Here is a 20,990-nt window from a genome sequence, read left to right as displayed (position 1 = left end):
CGGATGCAACACTGCTCAGAACAATTCAGAGTTCACATCGTCATTGTGAAGGCACACCATTTCTTTGCAGAAACTTGGGGGGGGGGTCAAATTGGCAACAAAGTAGGCAAACTTTGTGGATTTGAAATTTTAAAAATTGGAGATTTAACAGTTCACAAAAAGGAAAACTCAAAATACAAAGCCTTGCTCTCATTTAGTTTTTGTGGTTAATTGATTTTCAAGCTCTTCATGCAAGAATCTTGCAGCTGACTGAACTTTTATCCAGTCAGGCTTGGCCACAATCAACTTCAGGTTCCAGATGTAAAAAGAAACATGGTGCTAAAGCTCAGTACCCCCCGAACGTGCTTAACTGTTTTCCTACACTCCCCAGCAACCACCCACTACAGATCTCTCTCACAGCACAGAACAGGAAACGTCCTTTTGCTCTACAGTGTTTGTTAAATTAGTTCCAACTACCTGCGCATGATCCATACCACGTGTCCCTCTAAATGCCTCTTATTACCACTACTATATCTGTTCATACCTCTGCTCTTGGCAGCCTGGTCCAGGCACCATCCACTCTGTGTAAAAACAACCAGCCCCACCCATCTCTTGTATTTCCCAAATACCAGAGACCCCTTAGCATTTGACATTTCCACCGTGGGAAAAAGACTATCTATGACTTTCATACTTTTATAAATTTTTATCAGTTCTCTCTCAGTCTCCAATGCTCCAGAGAAAACAACCCAAGTCTGTCCAGTCTCTCCTGATAGCTCATGCCCTCTAATCCAGGCAGCTTCCTGGTGAACCTCTTCCAACACATTGCTGCTCTGGCTTTTGAAGAATGGCCTGACCCTCTCAGCTTTCCTCAAAAACTTTTAAAGGTTTGCAATTCCAGCTTATTATTTCTTTTGCTGATGGACTAATATGGGATCAGTTCAGATCAGGAATGAAGGAGAATTTAATTCTGCAGGCTGCTTTCCTGTGAAAAAGCCAGCACCATCCCTGCTTTTCGAAAGACTGTGAGCCTGAAGTACTGCAATAAAGCTGGCCAAACGCACCATACTCCAATAAGCTGTCAAAGTATCTGTAGTTTTCCTTATTGGAAATTTCACACAATACAGTAATTGTACCCTAAGGTAATTACACATATTAAGACTTTTAACGTAAATTTACAAAATACAACACCATTTCCTATTGTATAAATATGGCCTGCTGCAAGTAAAACTACTCACCAGTAGGGGGACTTACAGCATCAACAGAGGGATAAATAAGTTTATAGTTATCACTGTACATGCAGACGCAAGTTTACAACAGACACAAAAAGCAACAGTTGAAGATAGGAGACACCCCCACCCCCCAGAAACTCCTGCAGTAATGTCCTGGGACTGAGCTGATTGACCTCCAGCAAATTCAACCATCGTCCTTTATGAGGTATAACTAAAGCCACTGGAGTGTTTTCCCTCTGATGCCCCAGTGACTTCAGGTATACCTGGACTCCTGGATGTCAGTCATATACTGCTTTAATGTCAAGGGAAGTCACTTTCACCTCACATCCAGAAGACAGCTCTTTGGCCTATGTTTGGAGCAAGGTCATGGTGAGATCTGGAGTCTAACAGTCCTCACAGAATCCAAACCAGACATTGGCAAGTAGGTTATGTATGAATACGAGATGCTTGGTAATACTGTCGAAAACAGCTTCCATCACTTTACTGATAATTAAACGTAGACTGCTTGGGAGTACTTCCCAAGAACAGCCTGGAACACTGATGCAGCTAATAGAGTTGATGTCTCACAATCCTGACCCTGGGCACTTCTCTTCACATCCTGCATGTTCTCCCTCTGGTCGTGCGGCACTTCCCTGGGTTCTCCAGTTTCATTCCAAAGCCACAACTGGCCACTGCAAATTGAGCCAAGTGTAGACTTGAGTGCTACAACCTAGGGAAAGCTGAAGAGAACTAAGAGGAGAATAAAATGTAATTGGAGTAGTGTTAGCATAGATAGGATTGTGGGCATGCTCTCAGTGTGTCAGGGTCACTTTAAGTTCACAGGATACTTGGGCAAATTTCCAAGCAGGTGCTGGAGCTGTAATGAAACAGCTTGGCCAGAAGTGCAGCTAATTCTGAAGCACTGGGCTTCAACACTACAGATGGCCTCATAGCCCTCACTACATCCAGTGTCAGATCTGTTTACTCAGTGGAGTGACTCGAATTTGCTGCAGTTTTACCTCCGCAATGTTTGGAATCACAGAAGTCGAGTTAAATCACCTATTCAGCACTTTCAGGTACTTCAGTTTTCCTTTAGCACTTGTGCTGGGCCTCCTTGTCTTTGGGGATGTTTAACAGAGACGATTCCTCCAGATAGCCATTTATAGTCCACCAACATTCAAAACTAGACTAGGAGGCAAGTTCTCCAGCTCGTCCATGCCAAACAAGATGTCCATCTAAACTTGCTGTCACATAACTCACACAGCAGAGAGATCATTTCTCTCCATTCACTGCATACCTATCAGCAAACATATTACTACAACCACACTGACTTTTCCTCCCTGCATACAAATGCAATTGAGCTTTACCTCAGTATCTGAAGAGCCCAAGTGCACTGAACATCCTTGACTTTTATTAAGGTAGTTTTCAACCCAGTTGGCCCGCCTTCCAATAATGACACGGAGCACATTGGTCTCATCTCTCTCAACTTGTAAGGTAACTAACCCTGCCAACAGTATAAGCTGTCTCCCTGGATGTAATAGAAATATTAAAGTGAAGAGCAATCAAAGTTAGACCCCCACCCTGATGTGCCCCTCGTAACCATCAGCTTCGGGGGAAAAACCATCGGAAAATCCATCGGGGGAAGAACCACTGTCGGCGAAAGGAAGATTACGTCACCCGCCTCTTAAAGATTCCAGCTAAACACTCAAGATGTACCTGAGTTCTTGCAAAAGTGAAGAGATGTGGCTTAGTGTTGACCCACTTTCCCGTTTTGACTCCGCTGTTGCTATAAGGTAAAGTAGTTTCTCCATCGAGAAAGCATTAGCAATGTAGCGACGTTTCAAGTCCTGTCCAGGCACAACAAAAACAAGTGTTTTAAGTAGGAGAAAAAAACACAGCTAAACCTAGATACAGAACACAGTCATGTGCAGAACAGGGTGACTTCAACCTTGAACTTGGCAATAGAGGGGAAAGAAAAACAAAGTGTGGGCTCTGATGTTAAAAAATTCAATCTGATAATTTTCTTAATTGAATAATGAATTTATTATTAATCATAATAATATAAATAATGAATTAATCAGAAGCATGAGCACATTTTTCAGGCGTTTTCTCTTCAGGTCACCCCTAAAAGATAGTTTCCAATTAAATGGTTAAACGTCAGCGAGACAGGAAACTGAAGAGGCAACTGAAGGCCTCGGTTTATCTCCTACTCGCACTAACACATCACCCTGTCACTGTCGCACGCAGGGGTTCCCAACCTCAGATCCATGGCCATCTCGGTTACTGGCAAGGTTCCACGGCATAAAAAAGGTTGGGAACCCCTGGTTCCACCAAACTAGGACCAGAGCTGGTCCAACATATCCCCGTTGGGACAAGACTTCTTCCCTGCCACCACCAAGGCAGGGCTGTACCTACCCAGCTCTTCACCCCATCACCAGAGCTAGGGCCAATACTACAAACCCGGCCAGGGTCATCCTCTCTCCTCCCACCTGACTCTTAACCCCATATCCCTGCCTGCAACGGGAGGTGTTGCCCTTGCCCTGTCCCCTCTCAGGTGTCAGTCACTCTCCCCCAACCATTCCTCATACACCAACAGCAGGTTATTTTACATGGGACAACGAGGTTACAGGAAATTGGGCTCATTACCTTAGCAGCTTCATAGCCTGTTTTTAACCAGTGCATCGTTGCGAAATGCACAGCTTCGGAAACACTGTATCCACAGCACACTTTAGAGACAAAGGACCCTGGAGAGCACACAACAAACTGGCCACTCTGCTGTACGGTCCGACACACTTTGATTCCCTCTCTACACAGGACCTCTGGAGAAATCTAGCAAAGCAAACATTGGACAGTTAGGATCAAAGCATTCTAAAGCAGGCAGTTGGTCAGTAGGTCGTTTGTCCCACTACAAAGAAATCACCATCATCATTACGTGCCATGTCATATGACATGGGTGATCATGATCTTTAACTATGATTGTTTTGGCTAGTTTTTCCTACAGAAGTAGTTTGCTATTGCCGCCTTCTGGGCAGTGTCTTTACAAGACAAGTGACCCCGTCCGTTATCAATACTCTTGAGAGATTGACTGCCTGACATCAGTGGTCACATAACCAGGACTTGTGATATATACACCAGATGCTCATAGGACCATCCACCACCTGCTCCTATGGCTTCACGTGACCCTGATCAAGGGACTAAGCAGATGCTACGCCTCGCCCAAGGGTGAGCTGTAGGCTAGCGGAGTGAAGAGGCACCTTACAACTCCTTTAGAAGAGACGCATCTCTACCTTGTCACAGAGGAGTACTCACACTGCTTTACACAAAGTCACACAGTCACATCTATTCTAAACAGAGTCACTCACCTGTATGTAATGTATCAGCCAACAGGGATCAAACTAATGCACATGTGCTTCTGTCGAGCCTGAAATGTGTTTGTGATTCTAACACTCGATTAAACTGCATCTACAGACATACAAATTCGGGGCACAAACAGCTTATCAGACACTGGAATGCATTTCAGTAATGTATTATGGAGGGTGGACAAAATGCACAATTCAGATCTTTAAAATCCCATTCACTGACTTGATGCGTAGTTGTTACTATATAATCACCAATGGGATAGTTCACCTGTGAAGGATGGAGGACGGAATGACCGACTTTAAGATCTTTAAAAACAGTCAATTCTTAATTTGTTTCCTCAGCAGTAAGACAGACTCTATAAATGACGATAAAGTACTGATGAAATATGCCAGCTATTTATTCCTCTCCATAGATGTTGCCTGACCTGCTGAGTTCCTCTGGTATTTTCTGCATGTTGCTCTGGATTTCAGGATCTGGTGAATCTCTCTAAGTGATGTACTCCCTCAGCACTGTACTGAATTGTCAGCCAAAATCAAACCTGAGGATCTTGAATCCAGCCTTTTGATTTGGTGATCTAACAGGGAAACTAGCTCTTGTACAGACATTTTACTAGTGGCTGGAAGCAGTGAAAAAAGGACCAAATCTGGTGCAGTGTCACATTTCTTGACCAGGTGATACTATAGGTATGTCATAAATCATCAACACCTATGATTCTGGAAACTTGTACTTCCATTAACTTTATTTTGCTGAAACTAGATTGATTTCCAAGCCAAGCACTGACTACTGTACCTAACACAATGGCAGCCTACTTGACCCAAGGACAAATGATATCGCTGCTATATCATGGTGGACTTTTTCATAAGCTTGGTCACATTTCCCTATTTAAGGGCCAACCAGACAGCATTAAATGGAATCAGTGCAGTCACCATTGCTTCAGAAAGGTACGAACACGACTTATCAAATGACATCCTACAATAATGAGGATTGTTCAAGGTGGTTCTTAAGATCTAAAGAACTGCTTTGGAGCTGGACTAAGTCACCAGCATTCTGGTATATAGAAAATGCTGCATTTACAACCCTATCTAAATTATTGTTCATCATCAAGGACACCCAGCTCAGTTTGCAAGAGGTATGAGATTAATGGGGCAAATTCTGATGACACCAACAGCAGATAACAAAATGAAAAATAGCATGAACAGAGTTCACAGAACTCATCACACGATGCCAAAATGCCCTTTGGCCACAAATTGCTTTATAAGTGCCATCACTGCTGCTACATGTGCAAATATGTTGGTCAATTCGCCCAAGCCAAAATCAGAAACTGAGAAAAAGATAATTTGCAAAGCAATTCACTGCACGGGCCTTGGTGGCTGGATTAATGTGCTTAAAGAAACCGAATGATTTCCCAGATTTTCCTTAAAACAGTATCATGGAATCTTTTCCAGCAGGAAACTTGTCCAATGTCATGGAATTTGTCCAACAAGGAGAGGAAGATTAAGCTTAAATGTCTCAACTGAAAGATTCATCTCACAATGAGATGAATCTTCCTCAGCAAAAATTAACAAAGGTATAGGAACAACTATGCACCAGAATTCTTCCACCACAATGTGTTAAAGGAAACAGAAATAACACAAAGTGCTGGAATGCTCAGCAAACCAAGCAGCATCTGTTGAGAGAGAAGCAGAGGTAATGTTTAGAGAATGATACTCCACCAGAAGTGCTGGTCAAAATCATTCTGATGAAGGAATGCTGAATTGAAAAGTTCAGAGCTGCTCCAATGCTGCTGCTGTTTGGCTCAGCATTTCCAGCACTTAAGTTGTTATTTCAGAATTCCAACATCTACATTTTCCAAATCCAAAGCAAGCAGCTGATTTAGCCTTATTGATGAAATCACTGTGGACAGCAATTCCTAAACAAATGAATCCCGATGAAGCGTCTTGGCCTGAAACGCCGACTGTTTATTCCCCTCCAGAGATGCTGCCTGACCTGCCGAGTCCCTCCAGCACTGTGCAGAGCAAAGCAGGATTGAAAGTTAAGGTATGAATGATACCATTCCTTAATCATCAGGGGAGACGACAGAAGCAACTCTGATGGAAGTCAGGGTTCAAGAGATAACATAGGAAAGAGATACCATGCATATTCAGTGGGTTAATTACATACTTCAGACTCTAATCTTTGCTCCAACCACACTAAATTCTACAAATCACAATCTCTGAGAACAAACACTATCTCTGTTGTTAAACAAACAGCACATTCCCAGACACTACTTCTGAATTGCAATCTTAACTGCATAGAAGAAGAAGCATTTATCACCTCGATACTCATGCACCTTATTTTAAATTGTTACTTTAATTGCTCAAATCCGCTCCCAGCCAGGGCAACTTGCCTCCTTGGTCATCATCAGGAGGGACACACTAATGCAGTGAGTAGCACCGATGCCTCCCAGCTCCCGCAAACTTGATTCAGCCCGGTGCTGTCTGTGTGGAGTACAGATATTGCTCTGCGACCATGTGTTTCTGCAGCATACTCCCACATCACAAAGACGTGCAGTGACAGGCTAACAAGCTGCTGTAAATTGCTGCCTACTGCATGTGGAGTTGAGGGGGTAGAGAGTGAGGAAATGGGGGGAGGTACAAAACAGAGATTGCTGTAACATCAGTGCAAATGGGTACTTGATGGTCAGTGCAGGACACAGTGGACCGAGGGGCATGTTTTTGTACTGTATCACTATCTCGATGTATCAATGAATGCCCAGGTATTAGCAACTGATGGATATTTTTTAATATCTAATATGCCCTCTCTGATTAGTTCAGAAAGAAATGGGAACCTATCTTTTGGCTGTTTTACTGTTTTCGTCCTCCACTTCTATTGGCTGCAACTTAACTGAAGCCAACCAGATATTACACATTCCTTCTGTCCAGAAAGAGACAAAAAGTCATTTTGATCTCCTCCCTTCCCTTGCCATCAAAGAATAGTAGAACAACAACCTCCACCTTCCGGCCTGTATTAGGTAAAATGGTTGCAGTTGCTTGCCACAAATACACAAATAGATCTTCTCTTACCATTATATTACTTTCAAGCATGTCAAGCCCTGATGTGCCATTAGCTTGTAGCAGGCTGTGCACCACTTCATCAAGTTTGGTCTTCTCCTCAGCAGGAATACAATACCTGAGGAAAGGAAGATAGCTGAAAATGCCACGATCCAAAACTTGCAGACACCAGGTCACAAATGCACAAGGGCTCTATGGTCTTACGTAGACCTGGCTGCAGTTTGTGATGGTGCACAGATCACATTTTCTCTCCCCACCACCCCCCGCCCCCACACACAGCAGCACAGCAACAGTTCCACTGATTCTATTAAAACCGGTGGAAAGTTTACAGAAACACTAAGCAACAACAAATATCCCATAATCTCCCAAAGCGTCTCGACTTGAAGAATCATGACAATTTTGGCCTCATTTTATCAGCACCCCTGTCACCCCAATACACACACACACAGTTTTTTTTTGTTCGAAGTGAAAGAATGTTTCTGATTTTCTCAGCCTATTCTATCAAGTGGCTATTTTATAATCGCACAAAAACATGCGAAGAGAAAATTCAAAAGACTTCACCTTCCACAAGAAAATACTCACCATTCTTTCCCTAATTTAAAAATTCTCTTAATCTTAAAAAAAAGCGCCTCTTTGGGAAAACTCTAGACCACATTTACAAAGCTCCACACCACCTTCAAGACGTGGTATAAGAAAATTTTTCTTTGCTTAATTTCAACCTGAAGTCGTCTTCCCTATTCATACATCAGGGAGTGCAGCTGAAGAATTTCCATTTTTGCTCAAAATTGATTAGAGTCACACAGACCACGAGCTTCCCGCATTCAAGCCCTGAACCGTGCTATGTTACTTAAAGGAAGTGATAATGTGTCACACTCCAGAATAAAAAAAGAAGTTGGAGTTGGTTGGTGCAAGGTGGGGGTTGGGGTTGTGAGGAGGAAGGAAATGATAAAACAAAGTCAAGTATAACCATATTTAACCAAGAGCAGCTTCCAATTCAGCTGCATTACAGCAGCCTTCTTCTGCCCCTCACTTCTATCTTCGAAGAAACTTGCAAACATTAAACAATCTGCTGGAAGAACTCATATGTTGAGTAGCATTTGTGATGGGGAAAGGGACTGTCGACATTTTGGGTTGAAACCGCGTTTCAAAAATGATGTACATCAATATCCTGATGCAGGATTCTGACCCAAAATTCAATTCCTTTCCTCCCACAGATGCTGCTTGACCTGCTGATTTTTTCCAGCCAACTGTTGCTGCAGATTCCACAATCTGCAGTCCTTTTTGTTTCCTAAGAACCTCGCTAAATGTCCATGGAGAAATGTTTGATTGCATGCTAGATATAAATCTGTGTTCAAATTTTAAAAAGTAACTTATTGCCAAGTACTAAGAAAGCTTTTATTGCATTTTCTTTTTATTTCAAAATAAATTCATTGCAGTTCAAACAAAAATGCTCACTGGCTGTTCAGTACATGGTGTAAAATATGACTTTTACTAATGAACACATCAAATCTGCCTTTAATTTTACATAAATGTTCAATATAGACTAAAAATTTGATACGTCAGCTAGTAAAGGAGTAATTGTTCTAAATTTATCAACCAATACACTGAAAAGAAGGGTCATTGCTGCTAAATTAATAGTTTGTTATTACAAATTAATTATGAACTGCAAGGTCTAGCTGATCATGAGAAATTACAAATATTGCCACGTCATATGGGATGACATGATGTTTGTCCCTGAAACAATAAGTGTTCCCTCCACACAGCATATTTTCTACTTTGTTTAGAAGGAATAAGTATTTAAATATTTATACATATATTTATAATTAAAGAAATACTATTTCAAACTAACATTCCTACAGAATGAGATCAGAGCTAGCGACAGCTCATGGTCATCCAGAAAAGTTGGACAATGTCAAGCATACTTTTAAAACTTTTATGGGTCTGCATCTTAGAGTATTGCCCACTCCCTGCACCACACTGTAAAGAAAATAAGCACTTATAGTTGGTGCAACACACATCAAAGTTGCTGGTGAACGCAGCAGGCCAGGCAGCATTTCTACGAAGAGGTACAGTCGACATTTCAGGCCGAGACTCTTCGTCAGGACTAACTGAAGGAAGAGTTAGTAAGAGATTTGAAAGTTGGAGGGGGAGGGGGAATCCAAAATGATAGGAGAAGACAGGAGGGGGAGGGATGGAGCCAAGAGCTGGACAGGTGATTGGAAAAGGGGATACGAGAGGTTCATGGGACAGGAGGTCTGGGGAGAAAGACGCTCCAAAAACCAGGTGAAAATTTCTCTATCCCATTATCAGACATGCATGTCTTTTTAATGCCCAGGTTGACTAATTACAAAAGCATTGGACGCATTCAAGTCCTATTTCTCAAAAGCAGCAGATAATCTTCCAGATACTAATCAGCAGGTGGAGTTCACTAAAAAGCACTATTCCCCATCGATTGTTGGGAATTACAGAGCAAACAGAGGCTAAGACCAGTGCTTGCTGTAGGTCTACAATTGTATTTAATGGTGAGCTCATACCACTTGGAGATGATCACAGGGTTCAGCTTCTCTGAGAGTGGTTTATGCCAAACACGTGATCAATAATACTTCTATTAAAAAGCTGAGTATTGACATTCAGCTCTCAAGTTGCCAAAACTATTCATGATTTCAATAGCAATTATGGGGGCATCTCAACTTAAATATATAATTCATTTTGTTTTTGGCAAGGATTTATAAATATACCTGGGTTGCTGTTTTGCATCTCGCTAGACTCAAATCCGCAAACCTCCACAGCACTGAGCTTATTGGACCCTTTGATTATGGTGTCAGGTCTGACCAGGAAGCCTCTGTCCACCCACATGCATCCCAAGATGCACTGAACTAAGACAAAATGGTGTCAACTCCAATGAGCCACATGATTGCCAAAAAAAACAATTATAAAAAAAAAGTGCAGATACTGAAACCGGGAAGGGATTTTTGGGGAGGTGATTTAAACCAATGCCAGTTTCATTCAGTATTAGCTATTCTGAATACACTGCCTGTCTGACACAGATATGCTTAGTTCTGTCCATCTGACTAACAGGTCATTTGGTTAAAGCAATTTTAAAGGTCATTTAAGGATATGGACAAAAGGTTTAACTCACTTCTGTGTCAGTGAAGCAGGTCTTCAGTTCAATCTGGTGGAAGAATTAAAAAAAACTATTATCTTAACAATAAAGTACTCGTGACACTAGATGACTGATGAGGACCTGTCATAGAAGCTCTATTTATAACGAGGATTCAGTCAGAATCCAAATTTTACAACTAACTGGGATTCTTCTTTCAGAAATCCAGTACAAACAGAAAAGATGAATTTACCTCAGAGGGGATCAAGTTCTTAACAAAAACAAAAAGACATGCACCATTTGGGACAATGAATTTATTTCGGGATTCAGTTCTATGAATGAAAATGCAAATCATGACTCCGTAAATGGCCCCAAAAAAAAGTTCTATCCTGAAATGGTACCCAGCATTGTGGCACTGAGCAACTCAACCAGGATGACGTGTGTGTGTGTGTGTGTGTGTGTGTGTGTGTGTGTGTGTGTGTGTGTGTGTACGTGTGTGTGTGTGTGTGTGTGTGTGTGTGTGTGTGTGTGTGTGTGTGTGTGTGTGTGTGTGTGTGTGTGTGTGTGTGTGTGTGTGTGTGTGTGTGTGTGTGTGTGTGTGTGTGTGTGTGTTGGGTGACAGAAAAAAGTTAGGACACCAATTCACTTTTTTTTTAAATCCAGAGCCAGAATTTGATCCAAAGTCTTTTTTTTTTGGATTTAGGTAGCATTAGCAAATCCTCCTCCCTCCCTGGATAGGTACTTACCAAATGCAATCAGCACCAGTGTGTAAGTAGTCAATATATGGAAGGTGGTTTTGGTCTCGTGACCAGCATGAGGTAGTGAAAACCATGCCAATGTTTAGCCAAGGAATTGTCACTCCTAAACAGAAGAGAAAAGAAAGCAAAATAAAAGTTTAAACATTGTGATTTAAGATTTTCATCAGAAATTCATGTGAACCAGTACCCACAGTAGCTGGTTCATCCAATATATTTTAGCCTGACAAATTCTGTAAAAGGGCTGAGACATCAGAAATGCAAGGGAGATTCTTTGGATCATAGAAGCATCACAGGGCATCCTCCTAAACGTGGTAACCATCTCCTGGGATAAGATGGTGAAAGGTATCTGTGCCTCACTCAGGAAACAATTCCTGGGAAATTCCCACCTTGTTTCCAAAGGCAATCCAGACATAGGAAACAACAGCTGCCATGGTCCAACACAATCCAAACTGATAAGCAGTACACTCTTCTTTTATATATGGGAACAGAAATAGTCTAATTTCCTTTTCAAGGACAGTGATGACTCCCTTACTTCAACAAAGCCTACATTATGATTTCCTACACAAAACAATACTTGCTGACATCCAATCTAAACCCTGCTGAGGATTTTTACAGGAATATTCTCCACCCTCACCATCTGCAAACTTTTATGAATATTAGCTCTCCAGCCATTACGTAATTACGAAACAAGAAGCCGCCTTTCCCAATCAAATATTCTACAGCAAATTCCTTACCTGACAAAGCACCAAAATGTCGCAGGATGGACCCTGAATTATTCGGAAGGACTGTAAGGTTCCATCCATGCCTAACGACAGAAAGGAAAACCTGGTGAATAAAAACCCTTACAAAACATCCCCACAAAAGATTCCGTGGCATGTTAACGGCAGACAGACGGGGCTGGATGTGGCCATCCTGTCTTTTCAGCCATTCATACAGGAAGTGTTACCTTGAAAAAGGTTCGGATTTGGCGACTGGGAATCCGCTCCCGTGTGCTTTTGTGTCCACTTTCCCAGAGTGCACTGCTACATGGGAGTCTTTCTGCTCTACCGCCCTCCAGTATTCTTGCTGTGATGAGGAGGAAAAGAAAGGGCAGATTAATGCACTGCCGTCTTCAGAGGAAGTTAAAAGCGTGCTTCAGAACCATGGCCTGCAGCTGCAACGTTACGCTCTGCCATATACTCAGTCAGTTAACAAATTCTTGTGGCGTACCCCCTTACGAAAAGGGCAAACCTTCCCTACCAATTTAAGGCAGCTCATCTATGATGCTTGGTGAACCAGCTGCAGAATTCAGTTCCTACAAAATCTCATGACCTACATCTCAGTTTAACACAAAATACTCTGCAGATGCTGGGGTCAAAGCAAGACGCACAACACACTGGAGGAAATCAGCAGGTCGGGCAGCATCCATGGAAACGAACAGTCAATGTTTCGGGCCGAGACCCTTCATCAAGACCGAAGAGGGGGAGGGCAGGTGCCCTATAAAGAAGGTGGGGGGAGGGTGGGAAGGAGAAGGCAGGTAGGTGCCAGGTGAAAAACGAGTAAGGGGAAAGATAAAGGGGTGGGGGAGGGGAAGCAGGGAGGGGCAGGAAGGGTGAAGAAGGAATAGGGGAAAACACAATGGGTAGTAGAAGGAGGCAGAACCAAGAGGGAGGCGATAGGCAGCTGGAGGAGTGAAACTGGGATGGGGAAAGGGAGAGGGAGAGAATTACCGTAAGTTGTTGAATTCAATGTTCATGCCCAGGAACTAGAGACTACCCAGACGGTATATGAGGAGTTGCTCCTTCAACCTGAGTTTGGCCTCATCATGGCAGTAGAGGAGGCCATGTATGGACATATCCGAATGGGAATGTGAAGCAGAGTTGAAGTGGGTGGCTACTGGGAGATCCTGTCTTTCAATCTGCGTCGGGTTTCACCGATGTAGAGGCCGCCGCACCGGGAGCACCGGATGCAATAGATGACCCCAACAGACTCAATAGACAATAGGTGCAGGAGTAGGCCATTCAGCCCTTCGAGCCAGCACCGCCATTCACTGTGATCATGGCTGATCATCCACTATCAGTATCCAGTTCTTGCCTTATCCCCATGACCTTTGATTCCACTATCTTTAAGAGCTCTATCCCTTTTTTGAAAGCATCCAGAGACTTGGCCTCCCCAGCCTTCTGGGGCAGAGCGTTCCATATATCCACCACTCTCTGGGTGAAAAAGTTTTTCCTCAACTCCGTTCTAAATGGCCTACCCCTAATTCTTAAAACTGTGGTCTCTGGTTCTGGACTCACCCATCAGCGGGAACATGCTTCCTGCCTGCAGCATGTCCAATCTCTTAATAATCTTATATGTTTCAATAAGATCCCCTCTCAGCCTTCTAAATTCCAGAGTATACAAGCCCAGTTGCTCCAATCTTTCAACATATGACAGTCCCGCCATCCCGGGAATTAACCTTGTGAACCTATGCTGCACTCCCTCAATAGCAAGAATGTCCTTCCTCAAATTTGGAGACCAAAACTGCACACAGTACTCCAGCTGTGGTCTCGCCAGGGCCCTGTACAGCTGCAGAAGGACCTCTTTGCTCTTATACTCAATTCCCCTTGTTATGAAGGCCAACATGCCATTAGCTTTCTTCACTGCCTGCTGTACTTGCATACTTGCTTTCAGTGACTGATGTACAAGAACACCTAGATCTCGTTGTGCTTCACCTTTCCTAACTTGACTCCATTTAGATAATAATCTGCCTTCCCGTTCTTACCAAAGTGGATAACCTCACATTTATCCACATTAAACTGCATCTGCCATGCATCTGCCCACTCACCCAGCCTGTCCAAGTCACCCTGAATTCTCATAACATCCTCCTCACATTTCACACTGCCACCCAGCTTTGTGTCATCGGCAAATTTGCTAATGTTACTTTTAATTCCCTCATCTAAATCATTAATATAAATTGTAAACAGCTGCAGTCCCAGCACTGAACCCTGCGGTACCCCACTGGTCACCGCCTGCCATTCTGAAAGGGACCCGTTAATCGCTACTCTTTGTTTTCTTTCAGCCAGCCAATTTTCAATCCATGTCAGTACTCTGCCCCCAATACCATGTGCCCTAATTTTGCCCACTAATCTCCTATGGGGGACTTCATCAAAGGCTTTCTGAAAGTCCAGGTACACTACATCCACTGGTTCTCCCTGACTCACAAGTGAAATGTTGCCTCACAGGGAAGGACTGGGGCCCTGAATAGTGGTGAGAGGAGGTGTAGGGACAGGTGTAGCACTTATGCTTGCAGGGATAAGGGCTGGGTGGGAGATCTGTGGGGAGGGACGTGTGGACCAGGGAGTTGCGGAGAGAACGATCCCTGCAGAAAGCGGAGAGGGGTAGAGAGGGAAAGATGTGCTTGGTGGTGGGATCTGTTGAAGGTGGCAGAAGTTGCAGAGGACAATGTGCTGGATCTGGAGGCTGGTGGAGTGGTAGGTGAGGACAAGGGGAACTCTGCTGTGGTGACGGGAAGATGGGGTGAGGGTCGAAGTGCGCGAAATGGAGGAGATGCGGGTGAGGGCATCATTGATGACGGCAGAAGGGAAACTACGATCCTTAAAGAAAGAGGACATTTGAGATGTCCTGGAACGATGTGGCAGAGATGGAGGAACTGGGAATAGGGAATGGCATTTTTGCATGTGGCAGAGTGGGAAGAGGTATAGTCGAGGTAGTTATGAGAGTCAGTGGGCTTATAGAAGATGTCAGTGGACAGTCTGTCTCCAGAGATGGAGACCAAGAGATCGAGAAAGGGAGAGAAGTGTCCAAGATGGACCAAGTGAATTTGAAGGCTGGGTGGAAGTTAGAAGCAAAGTCGATGAAATTGACGAGCTCAGCATGGGTGCAGGAAGCAGCACCAATGTAGTCGTTAATGTAGCGAAGGAAAATTTGGGGAGCAGTACCAGTATAGGTTTGGAGCACAGACTTTTCCACATAACCAACGAAGAGGCAGGCGTAGCTGGGGCCCATGCCAGTGCCCATAGCTACACCCTTGGTCTGAAGTACGACTCAGCTTGCTGTTGAGCCCAGGAACAATTCTGGCTCAATGGGCACTGTAAACAGCAGCAGCACAGGGCACATCTGAAAAGAACATACTAAAGCTCTGGATCGTAATAGAGGAGCAAAGTGGGATTCTGTGCAGTGTGACTAATTAGGAAGATCACAGGATCAGTCATTCAGCCCATTCTTTTAGCACTGAACATCTATATGATCCTGCCAATTCTCTCATATCCTCATTGCCTCACTCACTCCCTTAACTTTAATCTCCTGCCACTCATATATCTGGTAGGAGGGAGGAACCGAGAGTACCCAGGGGAAACTCATGTGGAGCATTCAGACTCGACCCAAAAAACACCAAAATTAAGGATTGAACTCTGGTTGTTGGGGCTGTGAGGCTACAGCTCGAACCACTGCAACCTGAAATGATTTAAAGAGTTGACATTTAAGGATATAGGTAAAAGGCACTTCTATGTCAGTGAGGCAGTTCTCTCACACTGTTGCTTGCCTAGTCTGCTGGACAGCACACTATTAAGCACCCGGTCCCTGAAAGTTCTGCGGTGGACTTTGCAAGGTTGACAAGGGTGTAAAGAACTTTCCCACCGGGTTTTGGTCTTAACAAAGTGGATTTTGAGTAGCTGTACAGAATGCCAGACAACCACACTGTCTGTGTCAGCTAATGCAGTCTTGGAAATACCAAATGCACCAAAGGCCAGGAGCCAGCACACCTAAACGTTTGTCCTACTCTAAAGTCCAAGACCATCCTATAATTTGCTATGCTAAAGAGTTGGACGGATTTCATATCTGGCCCATCAGCTCTATCACAACCACAAGTCACCTATCTTTGTCATAAAGCCAAGATTTTAATTTCCTTTACTTCATTATTTCTATGGTTACAACTGATTACAACTGGTTACAGCAGGCTGCATTTGAAATTTGATTGTGTGATTAATTAATCTACTTTAAAATATCCCCGATTATTATGCGGTTATGAATTTTGGTCATATATGTACCTGCTCCAGTTTGCTCTCAGTGCCTCAACACGACCAATATAAGCTGCCAGGAGTAGAAAGTCATTGACTGGCTGTGCCTAGGCCTAGGCTGCAACAGGGTTACATACCTGCTAGACAGCCCACAGCACACAGAGGCAAGTGATCTCTTGTCCTCTGACTCACTCTGCATTCTGCACTCCTGCCTCATCTATTTGCAAATATTATCAAGCAATTCAAACAACCAACAGGAGGCAGCAGCTCCAATGAGTGTGAAAACTGGCTTTGAGTGCCTAAAAACAAGACTGAAGCTTTCACAAATATCTTCAGTAAGAGATGCTCAGAGAAAATTTATCTGTTTCCTCCAAGATCACTGCCTGGGATATACGGCCAAGACCTGGATTTTTTCAAAAATTGTTTTAATATTTGGGATATGGACATCACCAGCCAGTACTCATTATCCTTTCACACCTGACAGAGGAATTAATTCATATATCAGCATGGGTTAGCCTTTATCAATATCTTAAACATATCTCAAACATTGAACATACTTGTCAAACACAATACCCCATTCACAAAACCATTATGCCTCTGTCTAAATGTTTTATGCTTTTTAAGAGACCTGTTAGCACTTCCCTTTATAATGGACTCTGGCATTTTCCCGACAAGTGATGTCAGGCTAATTGGCCTGTGGCAATTCATCATTTCGTGTTTTCACTCAATCCCTAAACAGCAACATTGCATTTCCAACTGTTCAATTCATTTGGGGGAAAAAATGTTCTGGGGAACTTTGTCAGATGAAACACATGTCCAGCACTTTCGAAACCCCAGTTGAAGCTTGCACACTTTAAAACCCATCAGGTGCTTTGGCAGTTTTTATTTTATTGACGTAAATTATTTTATGTTCTTTCCTCTAATTAGAGCCATGCTTGGTGTCATTCCTCTAATGCTCAGTATATCCCTCACTGTCTGGTGTCTCAGTCATTTCCTTTAGTTACAAATTCACCTGCCTTGGTGTCCAAATGATCTGTCTACTTTTCATTCTCCTGTCCTTTTTATATTGAGCAAATTCTTCCAAAGCTGTTTTTAATATTTCTCACTGGTTTCATGTTCTTTATTCTATTTTTATAATTTTTTTTTACCCACTCTGATTTTTTTAAAGAAAGTTCTTGCAATAATCATTTTTTTTTAAATAACACTCTGCTTCAATTCTAAGGTTAGACTCTGGTGGAACACCTTCGCTTTGGAGTTTCTATTTCTCAGATTTTTTAAGCTGTTTCAGACCCTTTGTTAAGTGCGTGCCATTGCTCAACGCCTTTGGCATTTGATTCTGATTTCACAATGCACCCTAAGGTCACATCTCATCTCTGTTCAACAATAATTGTTGTTGTGCCTCTCCACGCCTCGTGGTACATTGGGCGGCAACTTCACCGTTTCCTTAGCATTCTGTCTGTTTTTTTATGAGGCTGAGTTACCACCTCGATGCTCAGCCCAGCACGGATGGAAAACATGCAAGGAGCCAGCCAGATTCGAACCCTTGACCACTCGCCTGAAAATCCGGTGCAGATGCCACTACACCACCAGCCAACTTCTGTTCAACAATGCTCACTGTCAAATCCAGAGTGAAATTCTAAATTACTATCAACTTTTCACAAGATGTCTCATTGAGGGATACTAGTTGAGCTGGTTTCATTCCCTAAGATGGCTTGTGTCTTGTTTAACTGCATAGCACAAACCTCCCATGATTATTTTATCATCTGTTCCAAACTTATTATCTTCTGTTGATTAATATTCTGTTCAATCCAGGAACTATTAGAAAGACAAATTATTTTCCAAAAATCAAAAGGAACTACAGATGCTGGGAAATTGAAATTTAGAAAACAGAAAATTCTGGAAAATGCTGCAGCATCTGTAGAGCAAAAAATTACTAACATCTCAACACAAAGAGTGTCCTCAGAATAAATGACAAAGGGGCTTCAACCTGCAGTGTTAACTGTTCCTCTTTTCACAAACCCACCTTCAGCAGCTGAGTTTTCTGTTTTGTAATACGTTCCTTTCTTTAAACAATTTCTTACCTGTACCCATATTTTGTTCTCCGGGCCAGGGATTGTTTCCAGCATTTCATTGCTCATTTCATCTTCTATCACTGAGGATATATCCCCCATCTCAACCAATTTTCAGTGTATAGATTCACATCCTACAACATGCCAAGTCTATGCGATCATCAAACACCCATTTAAACCCGTCCAAGCTTATTCTCCAAACATTGCCATCAACACTTCCCAGATTCTATCACTCACCTTCACAGTAGAGAACATTTTGTGGCCAATTAACTCTCAAACCAGCGCATTTTTGGGAATTGGGAGGAAGTTTATTACCAGTACATCTTGTCTTGACCTTTTACAATTATTCCCCTGCTTGGATCCTTTATGCTGAAAGACTTCATTAAACCTGAACTCTCCCTAATACAATCTGCTCAACCACGTCACTATTCTGCTCTTTCATCTTCATGTTCTCACTGCAGTTAATAAATTTACCCTTCTCCAAGCCCTCAGCTCAGATTTATTAGCTGCCCATGTATTTTAATTTACTTTTACCAGGTCCATTCTCTGCCCATTGTAACCATCCCTCTTCCCATTCAGCTGCTCTTACTTCAGGTGGCATCGTGTTCTTCTCTTCGTTTCATCTCTGCCATAAATCACTACTTCCCAAAATTCTACCCCACTTCACCTTTCTCAGTCACCATAATCAAATCCAGCAATGCTTCTTACCCCACCGGCCTAGGAAAAAAATTCTCTGACACACTAAATAAATTTGTTCTCCTTTATGTCATTTATGTTATCACCACAAAATATGCTTGAAAAGCTGAAGTACCCCACCATTTATCACTGGCTCTGTAATTCTTGAATCTGAATATAATTTCCTATTCTTCCACTAAATGGCAGCCAACGTCATAGACACAGAAACATGAACTCCACAGAGCATTTTCTAATAAACTACTTTCAAATGTCAGCTTTCTGCATCTTCAGAGCTTCTCCAATACTTGGAATCAACTTAGTTTACGTTATCCCACCCAGAATCCTTCAAGAGAACCACAACCATGTCGTGGTTTGGAGAGCTACATTGGCTGGAATCAGGGTTTTATGCTTTGACTCTTGGTAGGGTCACCAATGCCAAACAGGTCAAGGGGTAGAGGACAGACTAAGAGTGGTCCACCGGTCCTTCAGGTTCAGGGGTTTAGCTCAGGGCTAACAAACCTGACTGGTCAAACAAAACTGTTACGGAAACAGCAATGAAAAACCATTCGACATCTGAGTGTGGCAGTATCCCTGAGTCTCCACCTGGGACTTGCGTGACTGACAGTAGTGACAACAGAGACACAACAAAGGAAGTCCTGAACGTCGCCAGAGATCGAAGACCTTCATTGCTGCCCTAAATGCCAGCGGCCTAACAGGCAGTAAGTCAAGTCAAATATCCCACCCAGGATAAGATGGCAACCAGAACTGAATTCAGAAGCATTCCTGATATGATTAGTGCAGATACTACATGCCTTCGACCTGGCTAGGTTTCTGAATTCATCCTGCCAGCTTCATTTACAGGGCTTTGGGTGAAAAGCCAAATCAAGAATACATTCACCTTCCAAACCACTAAGAATATCATGAACCAGTTTGGACGCAAACATTAGATTCACACTCCACCTGGCTTTGGCCTGGAGTAGCAAGTATTCTATCTCTGGTTTCCTAATTCAAAATTGCTTGCCAATCAACTTGAGCCCTAAATAAGGTTTAATGGCAGAAGAACACAGGAATTACTTGGCAGAGCTTTACGGAGGAACACTGTTCTGTCAAAAAAGGTCAAGCCAATTACAAATATTTGGGGTCCATTGATTAAAGCAGACTGGGGAATAAATTACAAGGCAAAGATAACAATGCTAACATTTTTTAAATATTTCATAATTCTCAGCAATTACATATTCTAATAAGAAACAAGCACTCCGGGAGGAAGAGTAACCTATTCATTTTTTTGTATGGCATTTGATTAAAACACTGTACGAAGAGCTTAAACGAGAGACTGGAAGTGCTTTAGAAACAAATAAAATTTTAACTTGGGGAAAGGTGGTATGTGATTGCAAATTACCAGGAAACAGAAAATAATACTTTAACTGCTGTTACCTAGAAAGTAGTAAGTGCAGTCCTCTTGGAGGCAGAACAGACAAAATAATGAGGTTGAATAAAGAAAATGGTCCAAGTATTTTTTTTATGAAAATGTGACTTTGCACCGACAAGCCTTTTAATTTCCAAATTCACTTTTTTGGCTATTTCATCCCTAACTCAATGGAATTGGCTGGATTTAAATGCAAGCATTTGGATATTGTTGTCCGTATGCAGAACAAGGTGAGTGCACAAACAGTAAGAAACCTCTACTGGCTCGAAGCTTTGACAGCAGCTTCTCTTGGCATTCATCCAATTAAGTGTCTGGAATAACTAAAGGGATCGATCAAGTTATTTTCCAATAATTTCTGAATGTCTTCA

At 42.6% G+C, this 20,990-nt stretch overlaps 1 protein-coding gene across 1 annotated transcript in view; it reads right to left on the bottom strand.

Annotated features, from left to right (window-relative positions):
- Positions 1–20,990, bottom strand: part of LOC134358046 (protein Jumonji-like) — a 375,614-nt gene that overhangs the window by 12,370 nt on the left and 342,254 nt on the right. The window contains exons 10-15 of the mRNA XM_063069931.1: positions 12,402–12,520; positions 12,190–12,260; positions 11,444–11,558; positions 7,610–7,715; positions 3,834–4,016; positions 2,904–3,034 (exon numbers count right to left, since the gene is read on the bottom strand). Of these exons, the coding sequence (XP_062926001.1) occupies positions 2,904–3,034; positions 3,834–4,016; positions 7,610–7,715; positions 11,444–11,558; positions 12,190–12,260; positions 12,402–12,520 (725 nt within the window). The remainder of the gene's footprint in view (positions 1–2,903; positions 3,035–3,833; positions 4,017–7,609; positions 7,716–11,443; positions 11,559–12,189; positions 12,261–12,401; positions 12,521–20,990) is intronic.

Source organism: Mobula hypostoma, chromosome 17, assembly GCF_963921235.1.
Source record: "Mobula hypostoma chromosome 17, sMobHyp1.1, whole genome shotgun sequence".
In the NCBI taxonomy this organism is placed as follows: domain Eukaryota; kingdom Metazoa; phylum Chordata; class Chondrichthyes; order Myliobatiformes; family Myliobatidae; genus Mobula; species Mobula hypostoma.
The sequence above is the reverse complement of the archived record's forward strand: the minus strand, read 5'-3'. Positions and strand labels throughout refer to the sequence as shown.